A 23,015-nucleotide genomic window follows, 5' to 3' on the forward strand; every position below is an offset into this window, starting at 1 on the left:
TCCGATGATTGATTTATACCACACACCTTTCTCTTTTTCAATATTTTTCCATTATTAGACATCATCATGCACGTCGAAGATCCACGAAAAAGTTTACAGTGTTGTATCATGTGACGAAAGTTAGCGTCAGTAAATTGTGATTGTTTAGGATCAGCAGTCGAATGACAGCGACAGTGAGGGCATTCAGCACCTTTATGAACACCTAGACTCTGATTACAGTAGCGGTCTCGTGGATCCCATCGTGGATAACATGTATACCTTGGTACCTCTGATCTGGAATTTGTGCGGCCAGCAAACCTTCATAGCATCTGACAAGTCATTAACGTAGTGCAGCTCTAAATGCCATTTCTTTCGGACTGCAGAGAGTTCGGGAAACTCTGGAGACTTCGAACACTCCTGAAAAGATTCAGATTCCATTACGGATTCTATCACGTCCGATCGATTAGAAAGCGGAACCATCACCTTGTTCATGCCAAAAAGCCGGGCCCCCAGAAGCTTTTCTTTAACACCGCCGATTGGAAGCACTTTTCCTCTTGATGTGATCTCTCCCGTCATACACAGATCCTTCGGAGCAGGCATGTCAAACGCAATCGAAAGAAGAGCCAGTGTTATGGCAAGGCCAGCACTAGGCCCATCTTTAGATACTGCTCCCATGGGCACATGTAAGTGCAATTCTGAACGCTTAAACTCTTCAAAAGGATCCTCGATAAGTCCTTGCACGACGTTCCTTTCCCTGAGCGACTTCACTAGAGCGATCGCAACTTCGATCGACTCGTTCAATAAAGCACCCAAATTGCCAGTTGTGTGCACCTTGGGTCCGCTATGACCCTCATCCAAAGTTCCCGTTCGAACAATTTCGAAAACGAGCACCCCGCCAGAACCAATCGAATTGTAAGCCAGACCGTTCACCACACCGCTCTTTTCGGCAAGCCTCACGTCTTTGACCAAGTCTTTGGAAACTGGATGTGGTGGGAAGCCTAGGTATTTGACAAGATCGGTAGATTCCACTACTTTATGTTGATCAACCCTCGCTTTATTCACATATTCAACTACTTTGCCTCGCACTAATGATGCCAAGTTACGTTCCAAGCCTCGAACACCAGGCTCTCTCGTGTACTCGGCAACAAGCTCATTCCATGCGTCGTTCGTAAGTTCCACAGTTGCTCCAACACCGTGCAGGCCATTAAGTCTTACTTGCTTTGGTAGTAAGAAAGTAGCCCCTATTTCGATTTTCTCCTCAAGAGTGTATCCTGGTATCTCTATCACTTCCATTCGATTTAGTAAAGGGGCTGAAATCTCAGTTGAATCGTTGGCCGTACAGAAAAATAGCACATTGGACAAGTCCACGGGGAATCCGACGTAGTGATCAGTGAATGTCGAATTTTGTTCCGGATCCAATACTTCCAACAAGGCAGCTCCTGGATCTCCATTGATGCTTGCGCCACGACCACCTTTTCCAGCTCCGGTTAGGCTCAGAACCTTATCGATTTCGTCCAGCAAAATCAGCGGTTTCATTGAGCCACTTTTGCGCAATGCGTTTATTATTAACCCACACATTGCACCAACGTAGGTCCTTCGATGACCTCTGATCTCCGCTTCGTTGTAAATACCACCCAAGGAGATCCTGTGGAACTTCCGACCCAGTACATCCGCAATTGATTTTGCTATAGATGTCTTACCAACACCAGGTGGTCCTGACAACAACAAAATTGGTGGTCTCGCTTGTAATGACGCGTCTGTGACGATTTCGTTCAGTTTCATGACGGAGAGATATTCGATAAGTCGCTTTTTCACATCGTGCAATCCAAAATGTTCCGCGTCTAACTTCTCCTTAGATTGTTGAAGATCCACGGGAAGATTTTTGGAATTACGAGTTTTGAAGGGTATGTCCATAATCACATCAAAATAATTCTTGAGGACCTGATATTCTGAGTTTTGTGGCTGCATCTGCTTCAACCTCCGGAGGTCTTTGAGTAGCATTTTGCGTCCATCTTGGTGAATGTCTTTCTCTTCCAAGCTCTCCAAAAACTTTTCCATTGCCGAAGCATCATCTCCTTCAACACCTTGTGAATCGGTTACTGACTGTGTGGTCGCTCTTGGTGGGGGACTGCTGATCTCGGATCCGCGCAGCCTAGCACGAGATTTACGTGTAGTATCCAAAAAATTTCGCAACGCGTTGAGGTGCAAGGCCACGAAGTTAGCCTTCTCTGAGGCTGTCAATTCTCGCCATTGGCCTTGACATGACTTGACAGATTCGTAGATTTCGTCAAAAAGAGCTGTTAATTTTAGCTCTGCATTGACAAAGGCCGGTAATCTTTCTTGGGGTTTCTCCAGAGACAAAAATTGTAGCTTTTCAGGGTGGGCTAGAGGCAAAATAGCAACGGACATGTCAAGTATCTGCAAAAGTAGTCCCAGGTCCTTTTGCTCTGTGCTTTTGGGCCGCACAAGCTCTAATGACCGATTTAAAGAGTCCCACGATTTGATGAACGACCCCCTACTTAGTCGAAGGAAAATCATATTGGTCAGTGGCGACAGCAGTAGTAAATGACCCGAACCCCCATCTCTGTCGCGTATAGCTTCTTTGTAAAATGACGTGAACACCTTAAAGGCTTTAGTCAGATTTTTGAAACTCTGAAGCACATCTTTCAAATGCTTCGTCAGATCTTCTTTGTGCAAAGCCTGTAAAAGCTCGGCTTCGTTCTGAATCACAATGGTGCTTATCCATAGCTGATCGTGAAGGTTGAGTTCTGGATTCAAAATACTCGCTCTTATTAAACCTTTGAAAGTGAATGAAACGTCCTCCTCTCCAACTGTAAAGCTTTGCAATACTGCAACGCATCCGTACGAATATTCGGGGCTGCTAGTGGGAACTAGGCACGTATAGGTATTTTTCCTGCCGCCTGCTGCTGAAAGCTCTGTTTCAAACGTGGAGAATGAAGCCGAAATATCAATTTCGTTGGCACGGTTTTTCTTTCTGCTGTCAGCTACTTCATTGATCGCTACTGGCTTGTTCAATGCCTGCAGAACAGCGTCACCATCTGGCCTGGAAATGTTGAATTGGTACGATACGCCTGGCAATGGGACAACGTCAATGTCTGCACTTGGCCGTAAACACGGGAAAGAGGTGCTAAAGGGCATTATCTCGAGCCTGTTGGTCTTTTATCCCGTCTTGTTACCAGAATAAGGTTGAGATTTGAGGTAACTTTAATCTAAATAAAGATTGGTTAAAGGGTTTAAGGTAGGTTTGCAGTCTTAATTTAAAGATTTTGTCCTCATCAATGACATTTAAAGAGAGTTGGAAAGTTAAAGACAACCGAGGAGAGATAATATCACCACGTCGTAGTGGCGAAGCTTGAACAGTTGAAGAGTCTATTCACAACATTGATAGCATGGGAAATCGATCTTTCAGTCAAAGTTGCTTAAAGGAATATTTAGACATATACATATTTGGACAAATGTTACCTTCGATGTCAGCACGTAGATAAAAATGTTTTCAACCCAAATTTAAAATCAGCTTGAACATGACAACTGCTTCATGAATTTTGCGTCGTCGTCACCGTGCGTTGTCCAGCTAGAAACGACTTCTGGCCTTAGTGTGTCATCCCATTTTTCAGAGTCGTAAGGATTCACGCTCATGTTGTAGAGTTTCTGAAGATAAGAAACGTCGATGGAAGAAACCGGATCGTCTAACTTGTCCTTCTGCTTGACCGCAAGACTTTCAATCACTTGCTCGAAAATAAATGCTCTTGGGGTGAAAAGTGGATTAACTTTTTTAGCGACAAGGTATCTGGAATTTGAATCAGGCGACGCCAAAGCTGTGAAATCATGGATCCAAGTTTGTAACGTCTCGATTGACTCAACCAGTATTCTCGTTTCACCAGAGTCGGCATCCGGAGCGCCAGCTGCGTGCTTCCTCAATTTAGAGACCTGTCTTTCATTGAAAAAAATGCCCAGAAGCTCTGGATCGATAGTTTCGAACCCCTCACCATCTTTGATCTTTAAAGAACCCTGATAACCCTGCAATTTGACAAAAAAATTATTGTAATCAACCTGCGAAACGTACAACAATTGTAGAAGGGGTTCCAGGATGATCTTATTAAATTCACTAGCTTTATCAGCGACCTTGGACAAATTCTCATCTGTAATGTGACGAGGTATCCCCAAGTCAATTCCCAATCTTTCAGACATGATCCGCGCGTAATTGACGGTAAATCTGAACTTGTACTCATTACCTGCTGACAATATCACCGAATTGGCTCTGCCGACTATGTCCTCCTGAACTTCATCAGTGAGAGCATCGATTCCTTTGTCAACGATATTGTCAATATGTTTTGGTCCGGCACCAATCAAAGTGGTCAATGCCTGCGCAAATTTGGTCAAATTCCACCACACTGCTGTTGGTTGATTTGCGAAAGAGTAGCGCCGTTCAACATCATCATGATTAGGTGTGTATTGGGGTTGAAATTTGTCCAAAAAACTGAAGGGCCCAAAGTCCATTGCCAGACCCAGAATCGAGGTGTTGTCGGTGTTCAAAACCCCGTTCAGAAACCCGTAAGATTGCCAGTAAGCTACTGATTCGGCGTTTAGATTTACAACATGCCGGAAGAATAACTCATATTTGGTAGCATCTTCGATATTTGGGAGCGCTGATTTGTTCGTGGATGAGTCTTCCTCGTCTTTGTCTGGGAAAAAGTCATGTTTGAAGGCCTCTGGACTAACACTTTTAGGGAAGTCTTGCCCATTTTTGAAAACTTCACGGATACAAAAGTCTGATAACTCAACCAGACTTTGATGGTCTTGCCGATAGCGACACAAATCAAAGTTTCCAAGGCGAATCCAAGATGGAGCAAACCTACAATAGATAGCACAGGGCTCATTAATAGACCGCACAGCTTGAGTTTCAGGCAGACTTGTGAGCTGAAGTGCTCTAGTTGAGGGAATTCCGATGTGATGAAGAGCTTCTGATACAATAAATTCTCGAATACTAGATCTGATAACTGCTTTACCGTCGGCAAAACGAGAAAAAGGTGTCAATCCCGCTCCTTTTAGTTGCAATGTTTGTGTGACCCCGTTTTTGTCAGGAAGGTCAAAGATATTCACTACGCGACCATCACCGAGTTGACCCGCAAATTGTCCGAATTGGAAACCTGCGTACGCCATACTATAGGGAAAGATACCTTTTTGATCATCAATGAATGCTTTGGCGCCGTTCACCAAATCCATGAGCTCCTTGTCCATTTTTAAATTAAGCTCGTCAAGTGCTTTTTGTGATGTAAGAATGGGCTTGTAATGAGGACGACGTTCAGGTACTGTGTATGCAAAATGTGCGCCTTTTGAGACCAGTCGTGGTGTGTGAAAGCGTTTTTTGCGCTCATTTTCATCTTCAGACTCGTTCACCTCGATAGCCCTTGCAACACTGGGTATCAAGCTATCAGGCTTGAGTGATTGGGCAAATACCGCTGCTCCGGATTCTTTGAGAGCGACCAAAACCGTTCTGGCCTCGCTCATACCTGCTAATTAAAAAGACTTGTGTTTTATGTTTTGAAGAAGGCCAACAATGCCATAGAGTTTAGCAGAATAGGTACCTCATGCAATAGCAAAAATGCGATAGTAGCTTATGAAGTACTGTACAATAAAAGTTCGTTACGAAATGGCAGGGGTTTTGGTTTTCCTTAAGTTAAAGACAGTGTCTTTATGATAGAGTTTATAGGTATTACAGAAATTGCATTTATGCGTTATCACTATTTTCGAACGTGACGCGGGAACGAAGACAAATCGTATTTAGACACAGTGCTACAGCAGTTTAAAGGAGACAAGACTTTTACACACCAAGTGTGTACATCGTTGAATATACGGCAAATAAGCCGTGCTTATCCTGTAGAGGCATCTTGTTTTCCTCTGCAGGCTAAAGTGTCACATACGTCAAGAGTGACATCAGCCCGCTGTGGAAACAATGTTGCCGAGCTGTGCCTTGAGCTTAAGACTAGCACAACAGTGCTTGATAGTTTGTGTGAAAGCCGTGGTGAAACTTTTACGGGACTTTTACAGGTGGGTTTTGAATTTTTACAGAAAGATTAAGACAACGCGAGCGTTCCCTAAATTTGTTTGTACTCGTATTGAGAGTCTGCCTCTGGGGAGTCGTAGCACGATGAACGTCAGATACCATCACTAGAGATTATAAACTGATTTGGCTTCGGGGTTATTTATCCGTGCTCTTTCAAATTTACAGAAGCCGATCTGGTAGCTTATCCAAAGTGTGCCCTTTTATACATTTCCGAGAATCACTTTGCTATCGATGCCAGCAAAAAGGAATCACCTATATTGAGATGATTAGACTGTAAATTAAGCCACAGTGCTGAGAAGTCAGCAATGGGGCATTTCAAAATGTCACTACAATAATTCTGACGCTGTCATCAAGGCACGTGACTTATGATCACTTGACATGAAAATGACGATAGTCAGACATATTGAGATTCTGACAGTGTAAGACGGGACGCTTATTACTGTTCCGCCTCAAAAGTGGTACATAACCTAGTATAGATGCTCGGCACGCATACTCCAGCGTATCCTCCGAGCCACAACGATCTTCAACCGGGCGAGGAAGACTAATCACTACATACGGAATTATTGGAATTCAAAATGTGCCAAATTAACGCTAACCATCAAAGAACTGAACTATGCAATTGAAAACTCGTCTAAGTGAGCGAATACCGCTTGATGGCCATGCCAAACTCAACACCAGTGATGGGAAAGCCTGTCCAGGCGATACACGTGGGTTTAGATGGATTGGCGATACCTACGACGTCCGCTCGTCACCCAACGGCTTTGAACAATGCGAATAATAAAGGGACGGGAAATTACTCGTCCAGGGGCAGACCAAGCTTGGTAGATATATTAGGTGCGAGTGAAACGTCTCCGCCTGTGAGCTCGGGTATTAGTAGCCATCCAACTGTGGCCAGTAACGCAACACCGTTAAATAACGAACGCTCATCTGGTACGGCGGAAACTCGGCATAGCTCTGTACCAGTACACAGTGGTAACAAGGTCAGTTCACAGTCTCCTACACATTTTGCAGTTCTCCCGCATGTATCAAGTGGTCCCGAATTGGCCTCCGGATCTACCAATTCAACGACAAGCAGCGTGCAAATCTGTCAACGGATGGACGAAGTCAGTGCACGCATGATAGCGATGGAGGAAATGGTCACCAAGCTTTGCTGCAAGATCACAGACCAGGAAACGACAATTCAGCGGCTGCGGCAACAGAGCGAACAATTTTCAAACACTATTTTATCCGAGATTCGCCAGATCAATCACAGCATGCCGGTTCTGGATAACCCAGACGACAACGAAAAAGATGGCTTTGTCACGGATCTGCTGAATTCCATCACGAATGTGAGCTCCAACTATCTGAAGAGAGTCAATTCAAAACACACACAAAAATACAAGCGGCAGCGCTCTTCCTTGAGTGAGCCGGAGGGTCCTTCATCAAAACAGCACATAGCTTCTCCCCCGGCACAGACCTCTTTACATGGAACTGAGAGGAATACCAATAATAACACTATGACACGACAACGCTCCCAGGCTACTGAAAGACAGGTGCTTTCAGGTACTCAAACCACCAATACCCCCGCTTCTTCCACCTTGGCACTGCCGACATATCTCACCCAACAGTCATTTACCTTGAATCCAAACGGCATCAAACGTAGGAGAGCTAATACAGTGGCAAACAACAACACGCTGACATCCATACCGGGACATCCCGATTTTGGTGCTTCTTCGAATGGTTTGGGATCGACAAGTCTACCCAATATTACTCTGGAAAACATGTCCCGAAAGTCTGGCTCGCATACAAACAACAGCTTTTATCCTTCAATGATAGCTGCTACTGATGCCAATGTAAGAAACCGAAGTCGGCCCATTGATATACAGGTGGGTTCAGATAGCGCGTTGGGCACGGATTCGTCAGATGAAGAAGACGGGTATCAAGAAGAAGACGAGGATCATAATAGCGACAGTTTTGGAGCCCAGCTGGACACACGGATGACCACGAATTCACGCAGTGCCCTGGGCAGGCCTCAGGAAATGAACTACGAGTCAGCTTACGCTGATTTTTTTGAGCTGTCCGCTCAAAATATGTCGCGGTCCAATAGCAGCCGATTACAGCACGAAACGGCTGCACATCAACCGCTGGCAAGAAATTCACGGAGGGCGAACTTCAAGAGTCACGAGCGCGACATGAACTATACGTTACTGAAGGCGCCTGCAAACGTCAGAGCCATATGGCAGGAGTATATCGAAGGTATAAACGGATGTCCATCTGTGAAGTTTCTAGAAGACGCTTACGGGAATAAATGGAGACTGAAGAAGAACGTCAAGACGTTTGCAAGAAGGAAAAGGCTCTACAAGTTCATCTTGAACGGTTTGAAGCGGGGCCACAGCGCTGATGAGATGATTGATCTTCTGGAAAACCGAAGAATCTACAAAAACGAGCATGGAGAGGTGAAGAAACGAACCATTGGATGGCTACAACAAAGCTTGAGTGGTATTTGAAGGCTTTCTCTGTTGAACTTGACCATAGCCTAAATTATTACTACTACTACTACTAATATTCATGATGATGTATCTAAAAAATAAATTTGAGACAATATAGACCTAAAAAATAGACGACAAGTCAAAGCATTGGATGGTCTAGGGTAGACACATCAGAGGTCTATTTTGATCTTTGAAACTGCCAATGCCCCAATCACAAACGTCTTTAGCCCGTAGTAGTTAAAAAGAGGCCACGAGTAAGAACGTATTCTAAAAAATGCAGCATTTTACTCATTCATGAACAGCATTATCTTTCACCTCCCCGATGCACATACCAGTTATTACATACATTAAAGTTGCCACCATTGGTTGTTGTCTAATTTTGTGATGAGATCCAGCACGTTGCTACTGTCAACAACAATAATTCTGTGGCTTCCCCAGCAGTCCGCGAAAGCTGAACATTCTGGAGCGTACATTCGCTGCGGTCAATTCAATAATATCGACCTTGTCGTTCACCTACTTTTTGTTCTCTACTGTTCAGTATTTAGAAGTTACTAACCGTCCTCGTGCCAAACCTCGCATGACGAGATTTTCTTCACTACGTCACGGGCAAGAATTACATTCCTGGCTGTCTGCCAAGTCATGGCTGTCTTGCCAACGCTATGCGTCGTTCTACGCATTTAGTAGGGGCGCTGCTAAAGGCACCCCTGGAACGAAGCCACTCAACTCGGTCAAGTGCGTATTGTTGGGTGCCATGAAACCAATGTTTGCTCAGGAACTGGCATATGTGGCTGATTGGTTTGCGGACTTTATTTTTCGTTAAGGTGGGAATTGGATGGTTGCCAGTAGCATCTGGGTCTTCTACAGGTAAAACTCGACGACGGTGTGAGCGAACTACTGAGATGAGTGAAGCAAGATGACGAAATCAGAGTGTGGTCACAGAATCGAAACCGAATCGAGAATGGATCCACGTTGGTGAATTGAGACGAGAAGTATAAAAGGGGGTAGCGTGGTTTGAAATTGTTCCCCAGAGAACTCATTCCTGATCAACAATTAGACTCCAGATTGACTTTCAAAGCATCAATTGAGAACAATATGGGATTTTTAGACAAGGTTAAGGACATTGCCAGTGGCAGTGGTAGCAGTGGTAGTGATAATGGTAGTAGGGATGCTTCCGGCGAGAAGAGTGACTTTCTTTCCAAGGCTGAAGGGGCCTTGGGCCAAGATCGTATGGATCAGATCAGAAATAAGGTTGGCGAGAACAACTTCAACAAGTTCGAGACGGAAGTGAGAAAACAATTTGCCGGCACGTCCATCAACGACAAGAAAAAGACTTCGAGTGACGACTCCTACGGCAGCAACAAGAACAGTAGTGCGTACGGCCAAGGCTCCAGCAATGATGATTCCTATGGGGGCAGTAGCAACAACAACGCTGATTCATACGGCACCAACAGTGGTAAGAACAATTCTTACGGCCAGAGTTCTTACGATGACGATTCCTATGGAAGCAACAACGACAACAATGCTGGTTCTTATGGCCAAGGCTCTAACAACGATTTTTACGGCAACAGTAGCAGTAAGAAGAATGATTCATACGGACAGAGTTCTTATGATAACGATTCTTATGGAGGTAAGAGCAGCAGCAAGAAGAACGATTCTTACGGCCAAAGCTCTTACGGTGACGATTCCTACGGTAACAGTAGCGGCAAGAAGAGCGATTCTTACGGCCAAAGCTCTTACGGTGACGATTCCTATGGTAACAGTAGCAGCAAGAAGAACGACTCCTACGGCCAAGGGTCTACCAACGATTCCTACGGAAACAGCAGCGGTAAGAAGAACGACTCGTATGGTCAAAGTTCTTATGATGACGATTCCTACGGTAACAGCAGTAGCAAGAAGAACGACTCCTACGACAACAGTAGCAGCAAGAAGAACGACTCCTACGGAAACAGCAGCAGTAAGAAGAACGACTCGTATGGTCAAAGTTCTTATGATGACGACTCCTACGGAAACAGCAGCAGTAAGAAGAACGACTCGTATGGTCAAAGTTCTTATGATGACGATTCCTATGGAGGTAAGAGCAGCAGCAAGAAGAACGATTCTTACGGCCAGAGCTCTTACGATGACGATTCTTACGGTAAGAGCAGCAGCAAGAAGAACGATTCTTACGGCCAGAGCTCTTACGGTGACGATTCCTACGGTAACAGTAGCGGCAAGAAGAGCGATTCTTACGGCCAAAGCTCTTACGGTGACGATTCCTATGGTAACAGTAGCAGCAAGAAGAACGACTCCTACGGCCAAGGGTCTACCAACGATTCCTACGGAAACAGCAGCGGTAAGAAGAACGACTCGTATGGTCAAAGTTCTTATGATGACGATTCCTACGGTAACAGCAGTAGCAAGAAGAACGACTCCTACGGCCAAGGGTCTACCAACGATTCCTACGGAAACAGCAGCGGTAAGAAGAACGACTCGTATGGTCAAAGTTCTTATGATGACGATTCCTACGGTAACAGCAGTAGCAAGAAGAACGACTCCTACGACAACAGTAGCAGCAAGAAGAACGACTCCTACGGAAACAGCAGCAGTAAGAAGAACGACTCGTATGGTCAAAGTTCTTATGATGACGACTCCTACGGAAACAGCAGCAGTAAGAAGAACGACTCGTATGGTCAAAGTTCTTATGATGACGATTCCTATGGAGGTAAGAGCAGCAGCAAGAAGAACGATTCTTACGGCCAGAGCTCTTACGATGACGATTCTTACGGTAAGAGCAGCAGCAAGAAGAACGATTCTTACGGCCAGAGCTCTTACGATGACGATTCTTACGGTAAGAGCAGCAGCAAGAAGGACGACTCTTACGGCCAGAGCTCTTACGATGACGATTCTTACGGTAAGAGCAGCAGCAAGAAGGACGACTCCTACGGTCAAGGCTCTACCAACGATTCCTACGGGAACAGCAGCAGTAAGAAGAATGACTCATATGGTCGGAGCTCTTACAACGATGACTCCTACGGAAACAGTAACAGTAAGAAGAACGATTCGTATGGTCAGAGCTCTTACGATGACAATTCCTACGGCAACAGTAGCAGCAAGAAGAACGACTCCTACGGCAACAGCAGTAGTAAGAAGAGTGACTCCTATGGCCAAGGCTCTTACAATGACGATTCCTACGGAAACAACAGCAGCGGGTCGTATGGACGCGATTCAACCAACAAGCAGTCTTACGGACAAAGCTCTTACGGTCAAGATTCGTCCAATCAGCAATCTTACGGACAGAGCTCTTATGGCCAAGATTCTTCCAACCAGCAATCTTACGGCCAAAACTCCTACAACGACAACTCGTATGGGAGCAACAACAATGATTCTTACGGCCAGAGTTCCTATGGTAATCAGAATTCCAGCAATTCTTACGGGGGAAACAACTCCTACAATTGAGCTACATGCCCATATGTAAGTTTCTATGCATTGTATGAACAAGATATGTCGATTTTATGTTTGATATGGCCCTGTAAAGTTAATGCCTTATTCCACTCATCGGAGAAGGTTTTCAACTCTTAAGAGCTGCCGTTTAAGTGATTGTGTTACTGGTTTCTTTGGCCCATAGAAAGGTGAAGATACTGGCACCTGTGGAACTTTCAAAACACTCATGGTGTGTCCTTTACCAAGCGAAGCTACATAAATTTAACAAACAATTAAAGTAAACTCGAAGTTACCGAAGTTCAATTGAATTGTCACGTTGCAGCGGTTTCTCGGCCTCCGTATCTCCGCGCAACCTTGCACAGACATAGTTGGAGATCCCAAAAGACGTTGGCTGTTATGATGTTCACACCACAGTATAAGCAGAGTTGAATTGAAAGTTAAGGATGAGAGTGAAAGAAAGCGAGACGCAATGGAAGAAAGTACACCAGATTTATGCGTCTCCTTGAAGACAACTCTCAACCGCTGCTCATTCAGTTGGAAGTGTCCTGATCCGTTTTGAAATTAGAAACAGCTTTTTCAGCCGCTTCCGAACCCATGCTGGCACCATTAGACACAGCATTCGAGTTGACGGTAGGGGGAGCAGCAATTTTCTCGCCAGAGCTACCGTTGGTACCGAAAACGAAAGCGGAGGAGTTTGTGGTTGCAGCACTGTCGGCTTGGCCACGCTTGGTATAATGGTGATGGAGAGGATGGCGGTGTTGATGACCGTGGCCGGACTTGGACCCTGTTGTCAGCAAGCTTTCGGAGTCATCGGATCCGCTTCCGGGACCAGAGGAACCCTGGCCCGACGACTCTGAAGGGTCAGTCTCGCTGGTCGAGTAGCTGCCGGTACGGCTCATGCCACGACTACTGTCGCTGCTGTCACCGCTGCTGTTACCTCCTCCACCACCGAGAGTGGGGGCCTCGCCCGTGATGAACCGCAACCGCTCCGGGACAAGTGCAGTGGACCCGTTGAGACGTTCGCGGGCCTGCTCAAACAGGTTGGACATCTTGGATCGAGAGTGAGTGAGAGCCACTGATTCAGTACCCGAGTACTCAGGCTCTTGATGATGAAATATTTAATTATCTGGTTGATCCTTTAGTTGATTCTCCAGCTGATGATCTAGTTGAATATCGAGCCGAGTTTCCAATTGATCCTGCAGGTGTTCTTCTAGTCACAGAATGAAATCTAAGAGAAAACCCAGCCAGACTTTATCAGACGTGTACGCCCCAGTGAATGCTGCTAACAATGACAAAACTTGGACGAAGCACGGTAGCTGAGGTAAGAAAACAAAAACTCGAATGGCGACTCACCAAATAAAAACTCCGCTCTTTATATACCCTTTTGCCAATTGTTAACGGTTAGACCACCGATGCGTCCAGTTGGGTCGATAGTAGGTACTGAGGCATACTAAGAAACGTTCGAATGACTCGTATGGTAGAAACCGAAAGAAACTCCACCGATCCCCGGTTAAGTCGTTTGCTTCTGAAACATGATGTATCTGGAGCATGATATATGACGCAAGGAAGCCTTACAGTGAGAGCTGGGTGCTCTCGTACGAAACGGTCGCCTGGTCGAGAAAAGAAACGTCAAGGAAAAGAAAAGGGTTCTAGAAAAAAAAGAAACAACGCCCTCGGAAAAAGGAAGAAGAAGATCACGGGGTTGACGCGGAGAGGAAAAGAAACGAGAAACGGCAAAAAAGCTTGGCATTTCGTCTGTAGGGATGTCACGGGGGGAGACGAAACGTCATAGCTCAGTTCCATGCGTCCTTCGGCCGATTGTACAACCGTTCCGCGAGTCGCAAGTAGAGAAATGGACAGAGGACACGGACACATATATGTGGTGCAATAATGGCAAAAGATCGTCTAATCTAGAACATGGCTGGGAACAATGATTGAATGCAAAACCGGCACTGCTTGCATCAGAGGATCGGTTCCCCATTCAAGCTTTTAGGGATGCTCCCTCAGTGTTGGCTCTGGCTTCCTTCCTTCCGGCTATTCTTGTCCTCCCATTCTTTTTGCCGTGCACATTTGTCTTAATTGCCCCATCACCAGTAGGTGGTGGTACCCTTTTGTACCCTAAACCGCAGTCTTGCGCAACCTCTACAAAGCCTTCCTACGGCATATATTGCTATCCGTTGCCCTAATTCTGTATATAAACGCCAGCACGATCAGAAAACAGTTGCCGTGAAGAGCCCAAAGTTTCCATACTGACCATATAACCATATAGTAAGAACAGCCGAAAATGTCCAACATCATTCACAAAGTATCAGACAAGCTTATGGGTCATGACGACCATAATGACGAGCGGGACTCGCAGGGAAATCGTTTGAGCGAGCAGCAGCAGCAGCAGCGCGACGACGATAGGATGCCGCTACCCTCGCAGCATATGGGTGGCTCTGACACGACCTCGGGCCACCAAATGCAAAGCAAGCATGGTGGTTACCGTCAGCAGGAGCACGACTTGCAAGGCAACACCTCTGAGTTTGCCTCAAACCGGTCTAACCCCATGCAGGGGCAGCAGATGCCAGGGCCCGTGATGGGCGGAAAAGACGTTGGAGATGACACTTGGGACGAAGACGAGGATGTAGACAACGACCAGCGCAGAGCTGGAGGCACGCGCAGAAAGGACGACTACGCTGATGAGTTTCAAAAACGCTACTGGTGAGCGACCTTGAGGCGCAAGCCTGGTGTAGGTTTGCGTTTTTAGTTAACGAAATTATACGATGATGATGATTGTGTGTATGAATTATGCCAGTTTACTTTAAAAAGACAGCTAGAAATAGTTTTCAATGTGGTTTTGTGCCAACCAGTTCATGGAGGCAATGAAGTAGTTTGTAGTGGTATCGCAAATTAAGATTGTGGCTACATGTCAATACTTCTTGTGATTTGCAAACTAGAGTGGTCGCCCGATGTACGGGGTGGTAAATATCGTAATAAGTTTCCAACAGCATGACCGGCGATCTGCAACTTAGCCTTCACTTTTGCTGGTGTATAAAACTTGGCTCTGAAGAATCCTTAAGTAGTGTTAATATCATTGCATCCCAGCTTGTCATTTGACACCTCTCAGTGGACAAATGCCGGATCCACGTGACCACAAAGACTTGACACATTTACCTTAGTTTTCTCAAGTATTCCTACATCTGCGTTACTTGCTCGGCTCGATGAGCTTTATGCAAAGTTGTACTATTAGCAAGAAGACCAAATACAATCCCACACGTAGTCAAACAGGTCCCGGAAAGATCTGTCTGGAAAAATTTCTTTTTGTCGTTCAAATTTTCTTGAAGTTGACTAGTTACAAAACTGAAATGCATCTAAAACTCTAGCTTTCGAACAGGCAGCTCAAGTTGTTAGTAAAGGTGAAAATACGCACAGAAACCAATTTATCGTTGCGTACGAAGAATGCTTTGTACGCAGAGAAAGCCTACCAAATCCCTAGAATAATAGCAAATATTATAGTTTGCCGTCGACCTTTCTTACAATGTAAAGATACCTACTTCCCTTCTTCATAAGCGTAACACTACAGACACGATACAAAGCACCATCTACTCGACTTAAATTATATTAATACTCAAAAATCAAGTCACGTGATACATAAACCGGTTTTATAGTTTCTGAAACCAAAGCGCGCTTGCACTTCTTTTTGACAAGATCTCATTTGTGTCACAAATTCAAGAATAGCAAAAAGCTGCTTCAAACATCAATCAAAACGAGCTTTATTTAAGGTTCAAGAGTTTTCCCAAAACATGCTCGTACAGAGCGACAATATCATCAACTTCTATATCATAGGATAATAATGATCTTCTCAGTTGACAAAAGACCGGCACTGTCATCGATCAGACATACCTTCTAAATGGGCAGAAGCAGTCTGGCCTGATTATGACACTACCGAAGCTTCCGGAGCAATCCCAAAATCAAAAGCTTCCGTCCAATGGTGATCCAGATGCGTCTAAATTACCGCCTCTAGGCAAGTGGAACATTCCATCCAAGACGACGTCCATGAGTAACTCCCAGAACATACCAACAATACCGAAAACTAGTCGTTTTCAAAAACTACGTGAACATCGCTCATGTCCATCTTTAAGCGTTGAAAAGGGATTGGAAAAGCTTTACGAAATACCTCATGTGGAAACACGGAAAATCGAGTGGATTGGAAAGTCTGCAACAATCAGCGAAACTTATACAACAAAGTCTGGATGGCAGTATATTCTGAAAGAGGGATCGGTTCCATGCTTTGAAATGCTGCGATCTGAGCTTCCAGACCCATTGGTCTTCTACGAAGAAGTGGAACCCATCGGGCGCCATTTTGGAGCTGTTGTGCTTCAAGTCATTGAAGGGCCGCACAGATCTCAGGAACGATCTGTCACTGCTCTAGATCCCAATCGCTTGCAATTTAAAGCCCGAAAGCAGTCTCTGAGACCCATACATGTCGAGAGGCAGAGGAAGCTAGACTTTTACCGGAAACTATATCAATATCACAGCATGCGGGGAGATAACATCATGGACTCCAATTCACAAAAAATACCGAGTATCGACAGGAGGCCGCTGGACCTGTATAGATTACGCCAATGCGTTCTTCTTAGAGGAGGTTATCAAGCGGTTTGCAGTAAAAAAGGCTGGGCGCAAATCGGAAGAGAGCTTGGGTATTCAAAAACAGCATCAACTTCTTTGCTGGCAACTCTGCGATCGACTTATACAAAGATACTAGCCGATTTTGATGAACATACTTTACGGGCCGAGACCACAGAAAATGTCATTCAGCAAAAAATCTATTCTAAACTCCAAATAGTGCTCCCATCCTCCATAACATGTGAAGCAACAGATGAAAAACGCAAAAAGAAGAGGGCAGTACCCAGCACAATAATTGCTGACAATAGCTCGAAAAGACAGAAGATCACAAAACCAAAAGTTTATCAAGTTATAGGCATTGGCACCGAATACTCAAGGCTGCGAGACGTTCTACAACATAAAGGATTTGTTACGAAGTTTGAGTCTTTGACTGATCGTAAGAAACACATCACCAAACCTTCTGTCTCCACCTTACCGAATTACGATTATTCTTTTTGGAAGAACACTACTGGAATTTATGATAGATCCACTTATGAAGCCCTAGACTCTCCGCTTTACAGTCTGACACAATTCTCTGAGAAATCGCATTTGCACTCGAAACAGGTTTTCGATAGATGTGAGCAGAGATTACCGCATGCCTTATCAAATTATCAAAAAATGGACGTTGACAAGTTTGAAAGGCTTTTTTATCAGGTTTTGTCAGATATAGACGTCCCGTGTGACGTAGACTGTGCAGTAGATCTTCCGTCTCGTATCTACGGGTCTGCTTTTCCCAAATTTTCCGGGGAGAAGAACGATACATTCGCGAGCAATTCGTGGTCACTGAATAGCTTACCCTTGTCAAGTAAGTCCGCGCTCTGCTTCTTGAATGCTGACTACGGCGATCATGTTTCTTCCCGTATGGACATAGGGATGTTGTTCTCAGTGAAAGGCTGGGCCGTTGAGGACAACTTCCTCCCTGCCGTAGACTATAATCATGTCGGATCGTCGAAGCTATGGTACATCGTTTCGCCCCAGGATTTGGAAAAATTTGAGCAACTGACATTTGTGTCAAAACAAAAAGTAGCTTCATCAAGCATCACCACAGACGCCATAAAAGATACAAATTTCCGAGAATCAGCCTTTTACCAATGCTTCGATGGAACTACGCAAGCGGAAAGCTTTTCCAGCATACTTCCAAGGATCAAAACTCATTCGTTTTCTCTACCGCCCGGTAATAATTCCGAATCAGCATTTAACCAGCTTTCTGATGATATACTACTTCATCCGGAAGTCCTCGAAGCGAATCACATCAAGGTTCGTAAAGTCATCCAAAACCCAGGATCATATATTTTCAAATTTCCTAAGACTTATTCAATGAACATACACTCTGGCTTTAGTGTCTCGGAAAATGTACGTTTTGCTCCCGTTTCTTGGTTGGATTATGTTATGGATAGCGAATTGTGGCTTGCAAAGCACGGTATTTTGTCAACTGTCAATCCCTTCCAGCTTCTGCATAACATCGTCTCTGAGTCAAGAGACAAAAACTTAGTTTTGAAAGCACGCAATATTCTTTTGCCTCTCATCATAGATGAACTGAATGCAAGAGATAGGCTAAGCAGGATGTCAAAGAACCTCATCGTCTGTCCAAACACTTTTGATTTTATCTCCGATCTTGATTTCTCGTCAACGGGAGCTTCGAAAGTTCTTCTGGCGAATGCGGACGATTGTGTTACTCTTTCATTGAAACAGTTTCTACTGAATTCATCGGTGAGAGACGGAAAATTACATTATTTGGGTCAAAATGTTGAAAATAACTTGACATGTGTGTCTTTGCATTTGCTTTTCCTTAATGAGGATCTCGATTCTTTACTTCAGCAGGATCGCGCTCGGAAGAAGGCTGTTCAGTCTTTTCCGGGACATGAAAATGGTGGCTCAAAAGAAGAAAAGACACAAATTCTGAATGCCTACGTTGCCCAAATCATCACAAATGGGAAACGGATAGGTTTCGAAGAGATCAACATGTACAATGAAGCGCTTTCCCAGTATGACGATTTGGTTTCAAGCAACTTGAAGAAAACCATATGTGAAATAAATATCGCGAGATCCAAGTGCGTGCGATTTCTAAAGGGTGTTGAAACCGAGTCGCATAAACCAGGTCCTTCAAGTTCACACCTAAGATTCAGTCTTCCAGAGATTCGCGTGCCAGAATTCTGGCATTCTGCCACGGAGCTTTTCAGATTACAAAGAGAGATACAGGTGCTCCCGGTAGAGTTTCCGGAAATGCATGATATCTTCAATCTGTGCCGAAAAGTGAAAAAATATCAAACGCTTTGCGAAACTGCCATACAAAAGAATGATATGAAGTTGGTACACGATGCATACCAGAGTGGGTTCTCACTCGGTGTCAGTTCTCGGTTTCAAAAGCTGGTGGCGAAGAAGATAGGCGAAACTCTGTGGCTAGAAGAATACGAAACGATCTTCTCGAAGAGAAACAGATTCCATACTCATGGCACTATGACAGGTGGACTCGAGGACCTGCCGCTTTTCTTGGAGTTCGGCTTGCGATATGTAAGGAAAGACGAACATCTCGAAAAGTTTCGTGAGGTTAAGAGAGCCATCATCTCTGCACAGAAAGTGCTACATAATGTGAAGTCTCTTTTCAAGAAAAAGAATAGCAAGATACCGGTTGAGAGACTTCAAGAATTGTTCTCTGAAATGACAGAAAATCAAAACTTAGTCAACCCACGTCTGTCAGAAGTGATCAAAGCCGTTCTTGACGCTTTCGAGGGAAGTAAGCAAAGCTGCGCGATGGCGTTCGCAAGATTGAACACAAACGACCGGTTTTTAAGTCAACTGACAACCGGCGCTACTGTCGAAGCGTTGTTTGATTCGGGTATCATGGAAAACTTCGACGGTTCCGCTGGTGACAAACGTTTGACCCAGCAGGAAGTTCCAAACAGATCAATCTTTTCTAAGCACATAAAAGACTGTAAGGCTTGGTTACATGCACTTTTTAGCACTGTCCCGAAAAGGCAATCGTGGACTAAAGTTGTACAGGCCACTGAGCAGTGCTTTGGAACTGAAGCTGAAACCCGGCAGGGCCCAACAATAGGGACTTCCGATAAAGATGAGTCCTATTGCTTTTGTCGCAGGGGGGACTTTGGCAGTACTATGGTTGCCTGTGAGATATGCGGGGAATGGTATCATATGACATGCATTAACAAAGGGAAGTGGTCATTGGGAGATACTGAAAGTAGCGTGTTTGCTTGTCCCATATGTTGTGCTCACGACGTTCCAGGCCTGAACGTAATACACTACGACGATCTACAAAAAATTGTTATGGAGTCGTGCCGCCTGAAGATTATACCTGATCGCCACGTCCTTTTGGAGGTTTTCGAGATCTTCAAGCTCGCTACCCAGTTCAAGCGAAATCTCAGAATATCGGTTTTTAATGTTAACGGCACTTTGAGATCCGATGTCCCACTGTTGCAGTTAAAATTTTATCTCCGAAAGCTAATGGGAAGTGGAGTAAAACTGGAAAGTGAGGAGCAAGTGCTTAGAAACGCATGTCGTGAGCACGATGTTGCAAGATTGAGATCGTTTGCGGAAAAAGGCATAAATGTTGTTACGGGATTGGAAATCTCAAAGGACAAGCCTAGCAACAACATTGCAATACCTTCCGAAAAGCCTACAGAACAAATAAAGGCTTCTGAAGAGACTAAGGTCGACGTGTAGATGTCACAGAAAGAAGAATACTTCGCAATAATCGCTGATCTGTTCGCAATACAAACAAATTTCTACATAAAGTCACCGCAACAATGGGGCTATTTCTCTCACCGGCTTTGATCTGCTAAAAACAAGAGCCTCTATAGATGTACTACAATCATTCCAAATATCTTTATTCACTCATCTAATGCCTATGGTACGACTTTTTTCGGATAAGTCAAAGTTGGGTGTAATTCGGTCATTTTTCGAAGAACCCGTAGGTACGATCAACTCTTAGAATAAAAACCATAAAACAAGCAAAGAGGAAGCAGAAAAGTCAATTGAGGCTCAAAGGTCCAGACGTTCCCTGCCATGTCTACGCTGAGAACCTGTTTTCGATCAATCGGCCGCGCCAGGTTTGACAGACAACTTTTGGCTGAAAAGCGCACAATTTATAGCTTCAGCAGACTACATGCAAACGACAACCAGCATAAGCCATTGTCCCATCTGAAAGATCTTGGCGAAGCTGAAAAGAGGTTAGAAAAGAATGCAGAGTTCCAAAACTTGTCTGAAGTTTTTAAGGATTCAAACCATCAACATATACACATGCAGGAATCAGAAACGATGGAAAACGATTCGTACCAATTGGGATCGGCTCTGAGTCGAGAAAAATCCCAAAATACTTTTCGTTTGGATCGAAAATCTCCGAATCTGCAAAGCAATCCACTGCTGGCTCTCAGCAAGACCCAAATCCAGAATAACCCGGGCGTCAGAATAACTTGGATCGGTCTGCTGATCAATGTCGGAATAGCAGGAGGTAAGTTCGCAGGTGGTATTGCTTTCCACTCTCAAGCTCTGACTGCGGATGCCGTGCATGCATTGTCAGATCTGGTGTCTGACTTTTTGACATTGTTTTCCATCGGCTTATCTTCCAAAAGCCCTTCAAAAGAATACCCTATGGGACATGGTAAGATACAGACGCTAGGATCTTTGTCAGTCTCTGCAATTCTTGCCGTGGCAGGTTTATCCATTGGTTGGGGATCTTTATGTGCAATTGCAGCACCTTTCCTTCCGGACACGATAATGCATTATTTGTCGTCGCATTCGCACTCGCATAGTCATGGCGTGGCAGGCGATGTTGCCGACATAAACGCCGCGTGGATAGCAGCAGGTTCGATTGCGGTGAAAGAGTGGATTTTCAATGCTACGAAGAAAGTTGCAAAAGAAACGAACTCGAACGTGCTTTTGGCAAATGCGTGGCACCATAGGGTCGATTCTTTGACGTCCTTGGTGGCCCTGGTAACGATTTCTTCAGGATATTTCTTCAATATCCAGTCATTGGACGCTCTAGGTGGACTGCTGGTGTCAGGGCTCGTAGTGAAAGCTGGCACAGACGGATTGGCAATTGCTATGGCCGAGCTGATGGACAAGTCTTTGTCCAAGACGGATGTGCGATACAAAGGAGTCGAGAAGAATCTATATGAGATCTTGAACACCATGGTGTCTAACAACAATGCTGGCAAACCTTATAAAGTGAAAGATCTGACTGTTTTGGCATCTGGACCAAATGTCCATGCCAAACTGATTCTTGAGGTTCCCACGCAGAGATGGGAAAATATACTTAGTGTCAAAGAGCTCGAAAACGTCGCAGATCATGTTCGCAGTGCGTTGAGCGCTAATGTGCCTAGTTTTCTAAATGCGGATATAGACTTTGTGGAGGAAAGACCGCCATTGAGTCCCGAGCAGATACAAGAACTACAAAGACAAGCGCAAATGGGCAAGCCACCCTTGCCACACACTAAAGCGAGTGAAGATCCCACGCTTTTAGCAGGCTCTCACACACATTCACATTTCGGAAAGCTGGGAGAGGGACACACCCACAAACATTGAGGCAAAATGGTATATGATACATTATATGATAGCGTTACATGAGGGATAAATTGGGCGGTGTGTGCATGTACGTACGGTCCAAAAAAAAACCATAAGCTTACTGATGGCCCACTGCCCAGTCGTTCAGTTTGTTCTTGTTTCTGGCAATTTCAAATGCATAGAATTGCAATCTCACCACAAAGCAAGTGGAAAATTGGCCGTACTCTTGGGTAGAGTCCGTTCTGAGTAAAGTCCCGAAGTTGAAATCGTCAATTTTTTCTTCGAAGAGCTTGATGAACGCTCTCCATCTTTCCTTGGCTTCCTTGGTTTTCAGCTCGTCTTCTGTGAATTTACTGAGTCTGTTTAGATCCTTGTACTCTGGGAAATGCTCTTGGAATTTTTCGTAAATTTCATCGTCATGTTTGGTCAGACGAAGCTTGGAACCGGCCACTTTCGTGATCAAGTTCCAGTAAGTTTCTGCCTGTTCTACCGCAACTACAGCAAATTGTTTCTCGAGGTCTTCCAAGTTTTCAGCGGTTTCTGCGTTAAAACTCGACATTCTGGCTTCTATTTAGTGGTTGAAGAAAAGGTGTAAAATGGTCAAAAATAGGATTGAAAAGCTGTGGAAAAAAGGTTCGTACAAAGCTTGCGAAGCACAGTATGATGCAAATATAATCAACTTGCAATTATGCTCACGATTACGCCTAGTGGCTTGACCAACAACGTTTTATAGTTCAACAACGTTTAAATGTCAGTTTCTTCTAGAATCGATGAGAATACTATGGAATAAATGAAGAGAAAAAAAGCGAATATATTGAGTTGAAAATCAACACATCCGTAGAACATGATAATTTGAGGTCACGCTAAATACACGTGATAAAATTCAAAATGTCGTAACG

At 44.6% G+C, this 23,015-nt stretch overlaps 9 protein-coding genes across 9 annotated transcripts; 5 read left to right on the forward strand and 4 right to left on the reverse strand.

Moving 5' to 3' along the window:
- Positions 1 to 213: 213 nt before the first annotated feature.
- LALA0_S05e06612g (LALA0S05e06612g1_1) lies at positions 214 to 3,138 on the reverse strand (the record flags this gene model as incomplete). Its single annotated transcript, XM_022772377.1, has 1 exon — positions 214 to 3,138. The coding sequence occupies one exon, from the start codon at positions 3,136 to 3,138 to the stop codon at positions 214 to 216; it is 2,925 nt and encodes a 974-aa protein (XP_022628707.1).
- A 372-nt stretch (positions 3,139 to 3,510) lies between these two features.
- On the reverse strand, positions 3,511 to 5,508 carry FMP40 (LALA0S05e06634g1_1; the record flags this gene model as incomplete). The annotated part of the gene is made up of 1 exon (XM_022772378.1): positions 3,511 to 5,508. The coding sequence occupies one exon, from the start codon at positions 5,506 to 5,508 to the stop codon at positions 3,511 to 3,513; it is 1,998 nt and encodes a 665-aa protein (XP_022628708.1).
- A 1,215-nt stretch (positions 5,509 to 6,723) lies between these two features.
- On the forward strand, positions 6,724 to 8,550 carry HOT1 (LALA0S05e06656g1_1; the record flags this gene model as incomplete). The annotated part of the gene is made up of 1 exon (XM_022772379.1): positions 6,724 to 8,550. The coding sequence occupies one exon, from the start codon at positions 6,724 to 6,726 to the stop codon at positions 8,548 to 8,550; it is 1,827 nt and encodes a 608-aa protein (XP_022628709.1).
- A 1,074-nt stretch (positions 8,551 to 9,624) lies between these two features.
- Positions 9,625 to 11,967, forward strand: DDR48 (LALA0S05e06678g1_1; the record flags this gene model as incomplete). Its single annotated transcript, XM_022772380.1, has 1 exon — positions 9,625 to 11,967. The coding sequence occupies one exon, from the start codon at positions 9,625 to 9,627 to the stop codon at positions 11,965 to 11,967; it is 2,343 nt and encodes a 780-aa protein (XP_022628710.1).
- A 515-nt stretch (positions 11,968 to 12,482) lies between these two features.
- On the reverse strand, positions 12,483 to 13,001 carry LALA0_S05e06700g (LALA0S05e06700g1_1; the record flags this gene model as incomplete). Its single annotated transcript, XM_022772381.1, has 1 exon — positions 12,483 to 13,001. The coding sequence occupies one exon, from the start codon at positions 12,999 to 13,001 to the stop codon at positions 12,483 to 12,485; it is 519 nt and encodes a 172-aa protein (XP_022628711.1).
- A 1,235-nt stretch (positions 13,002 to 14,236) lies between these two features.
- LALA0_S05e06722g (LALA0S05e06722g1_1) lies at positions 14,237 to 14,659 on the forward strand (the record flags this gene model as incomplete). Its single annotated transcript, XM_022772382.1, has 1 exon — positions 14,237 to 14,659. The coding sequence occupies one exon, from the start codon at positions 14,237 to 14,239 to the stop codon at positions 14,657 to 14,659; it is 423 nt and encodes a 140-aa protein (XP_022628712.1).
- A 1,211-nt stretch (positions 14,660 to 15,870) lies between these two features.
- On the forward strand, positions 15,871 to 20,277 carry ECM5 (LALA0S05e06744g1_1; the record flags this gene model as incomplete). Its single annotated transcript, XM_022772383.1, has 1 exon — positions 15,871 to 20,277. One exon carries the CDS (start codon positions 15,871 to 15,873, stop codon positions 20,275 to 20,277), a length of 4,407 nt encoding a protein of 1,468 aa, XP_022628713.1.
- A 342-nt stretch (positions 20,278 to 20,619) lies between these two features.
- On the forward strand, positions 20,620 to 22,137 carry MMT2 (LALA0S05e06766g1_1; the record flags this gene model as incomplete). Its single annotated transcript, XM_022772384.1, has 1 exon — positions 20,620 to 22,137. One exon carries the CDS (start codon positions 20,620 to 20,622, stop codon positions 22,135 to 22,137), a length of 1,518 nt encoding a protein of 505 aa, XP_022628714.1.
- A 97-nt stretch (positions 22,138 to 22,234) lies between these two features.
- On the reverse strand, positions 22,235 to 22,675 carry CHP1 (LALA0S05e06788g1_1; the record flags this gene model as incomplete). The annotated part of the gene is made up of 1 exon (XM_022772385.1): positions 22,235 to 22,675. One exon carries the CDS (start codon positions 22,673 to 22,675, stop codon positions 22,235 to 22,237), a length of 441 nt encoding a protein of 146 aa, XP_022628715.1.
- Between the last annotated feature and the right edge of the window lie 340 nt (positions 22,676 to 23,015).

The sequence above is a fragment of the Lachancea lanzarotensis genome, scaffold LALA0S05 (assembly GCF_000938715.1).
Source record: "Lachancea lanzarotensis genome assembly LALA0, scaffold LALA0S05, whole genome shotgun sequence".
NCBI classification, from domain to species: domain Eukaryota; kingdom Fungi; phylum Ascomycota; class Saccharomycetes; order Saccharomycetales; family Saccharomycetaceae; genus Lachancea; species Lachancea lanzarotensis.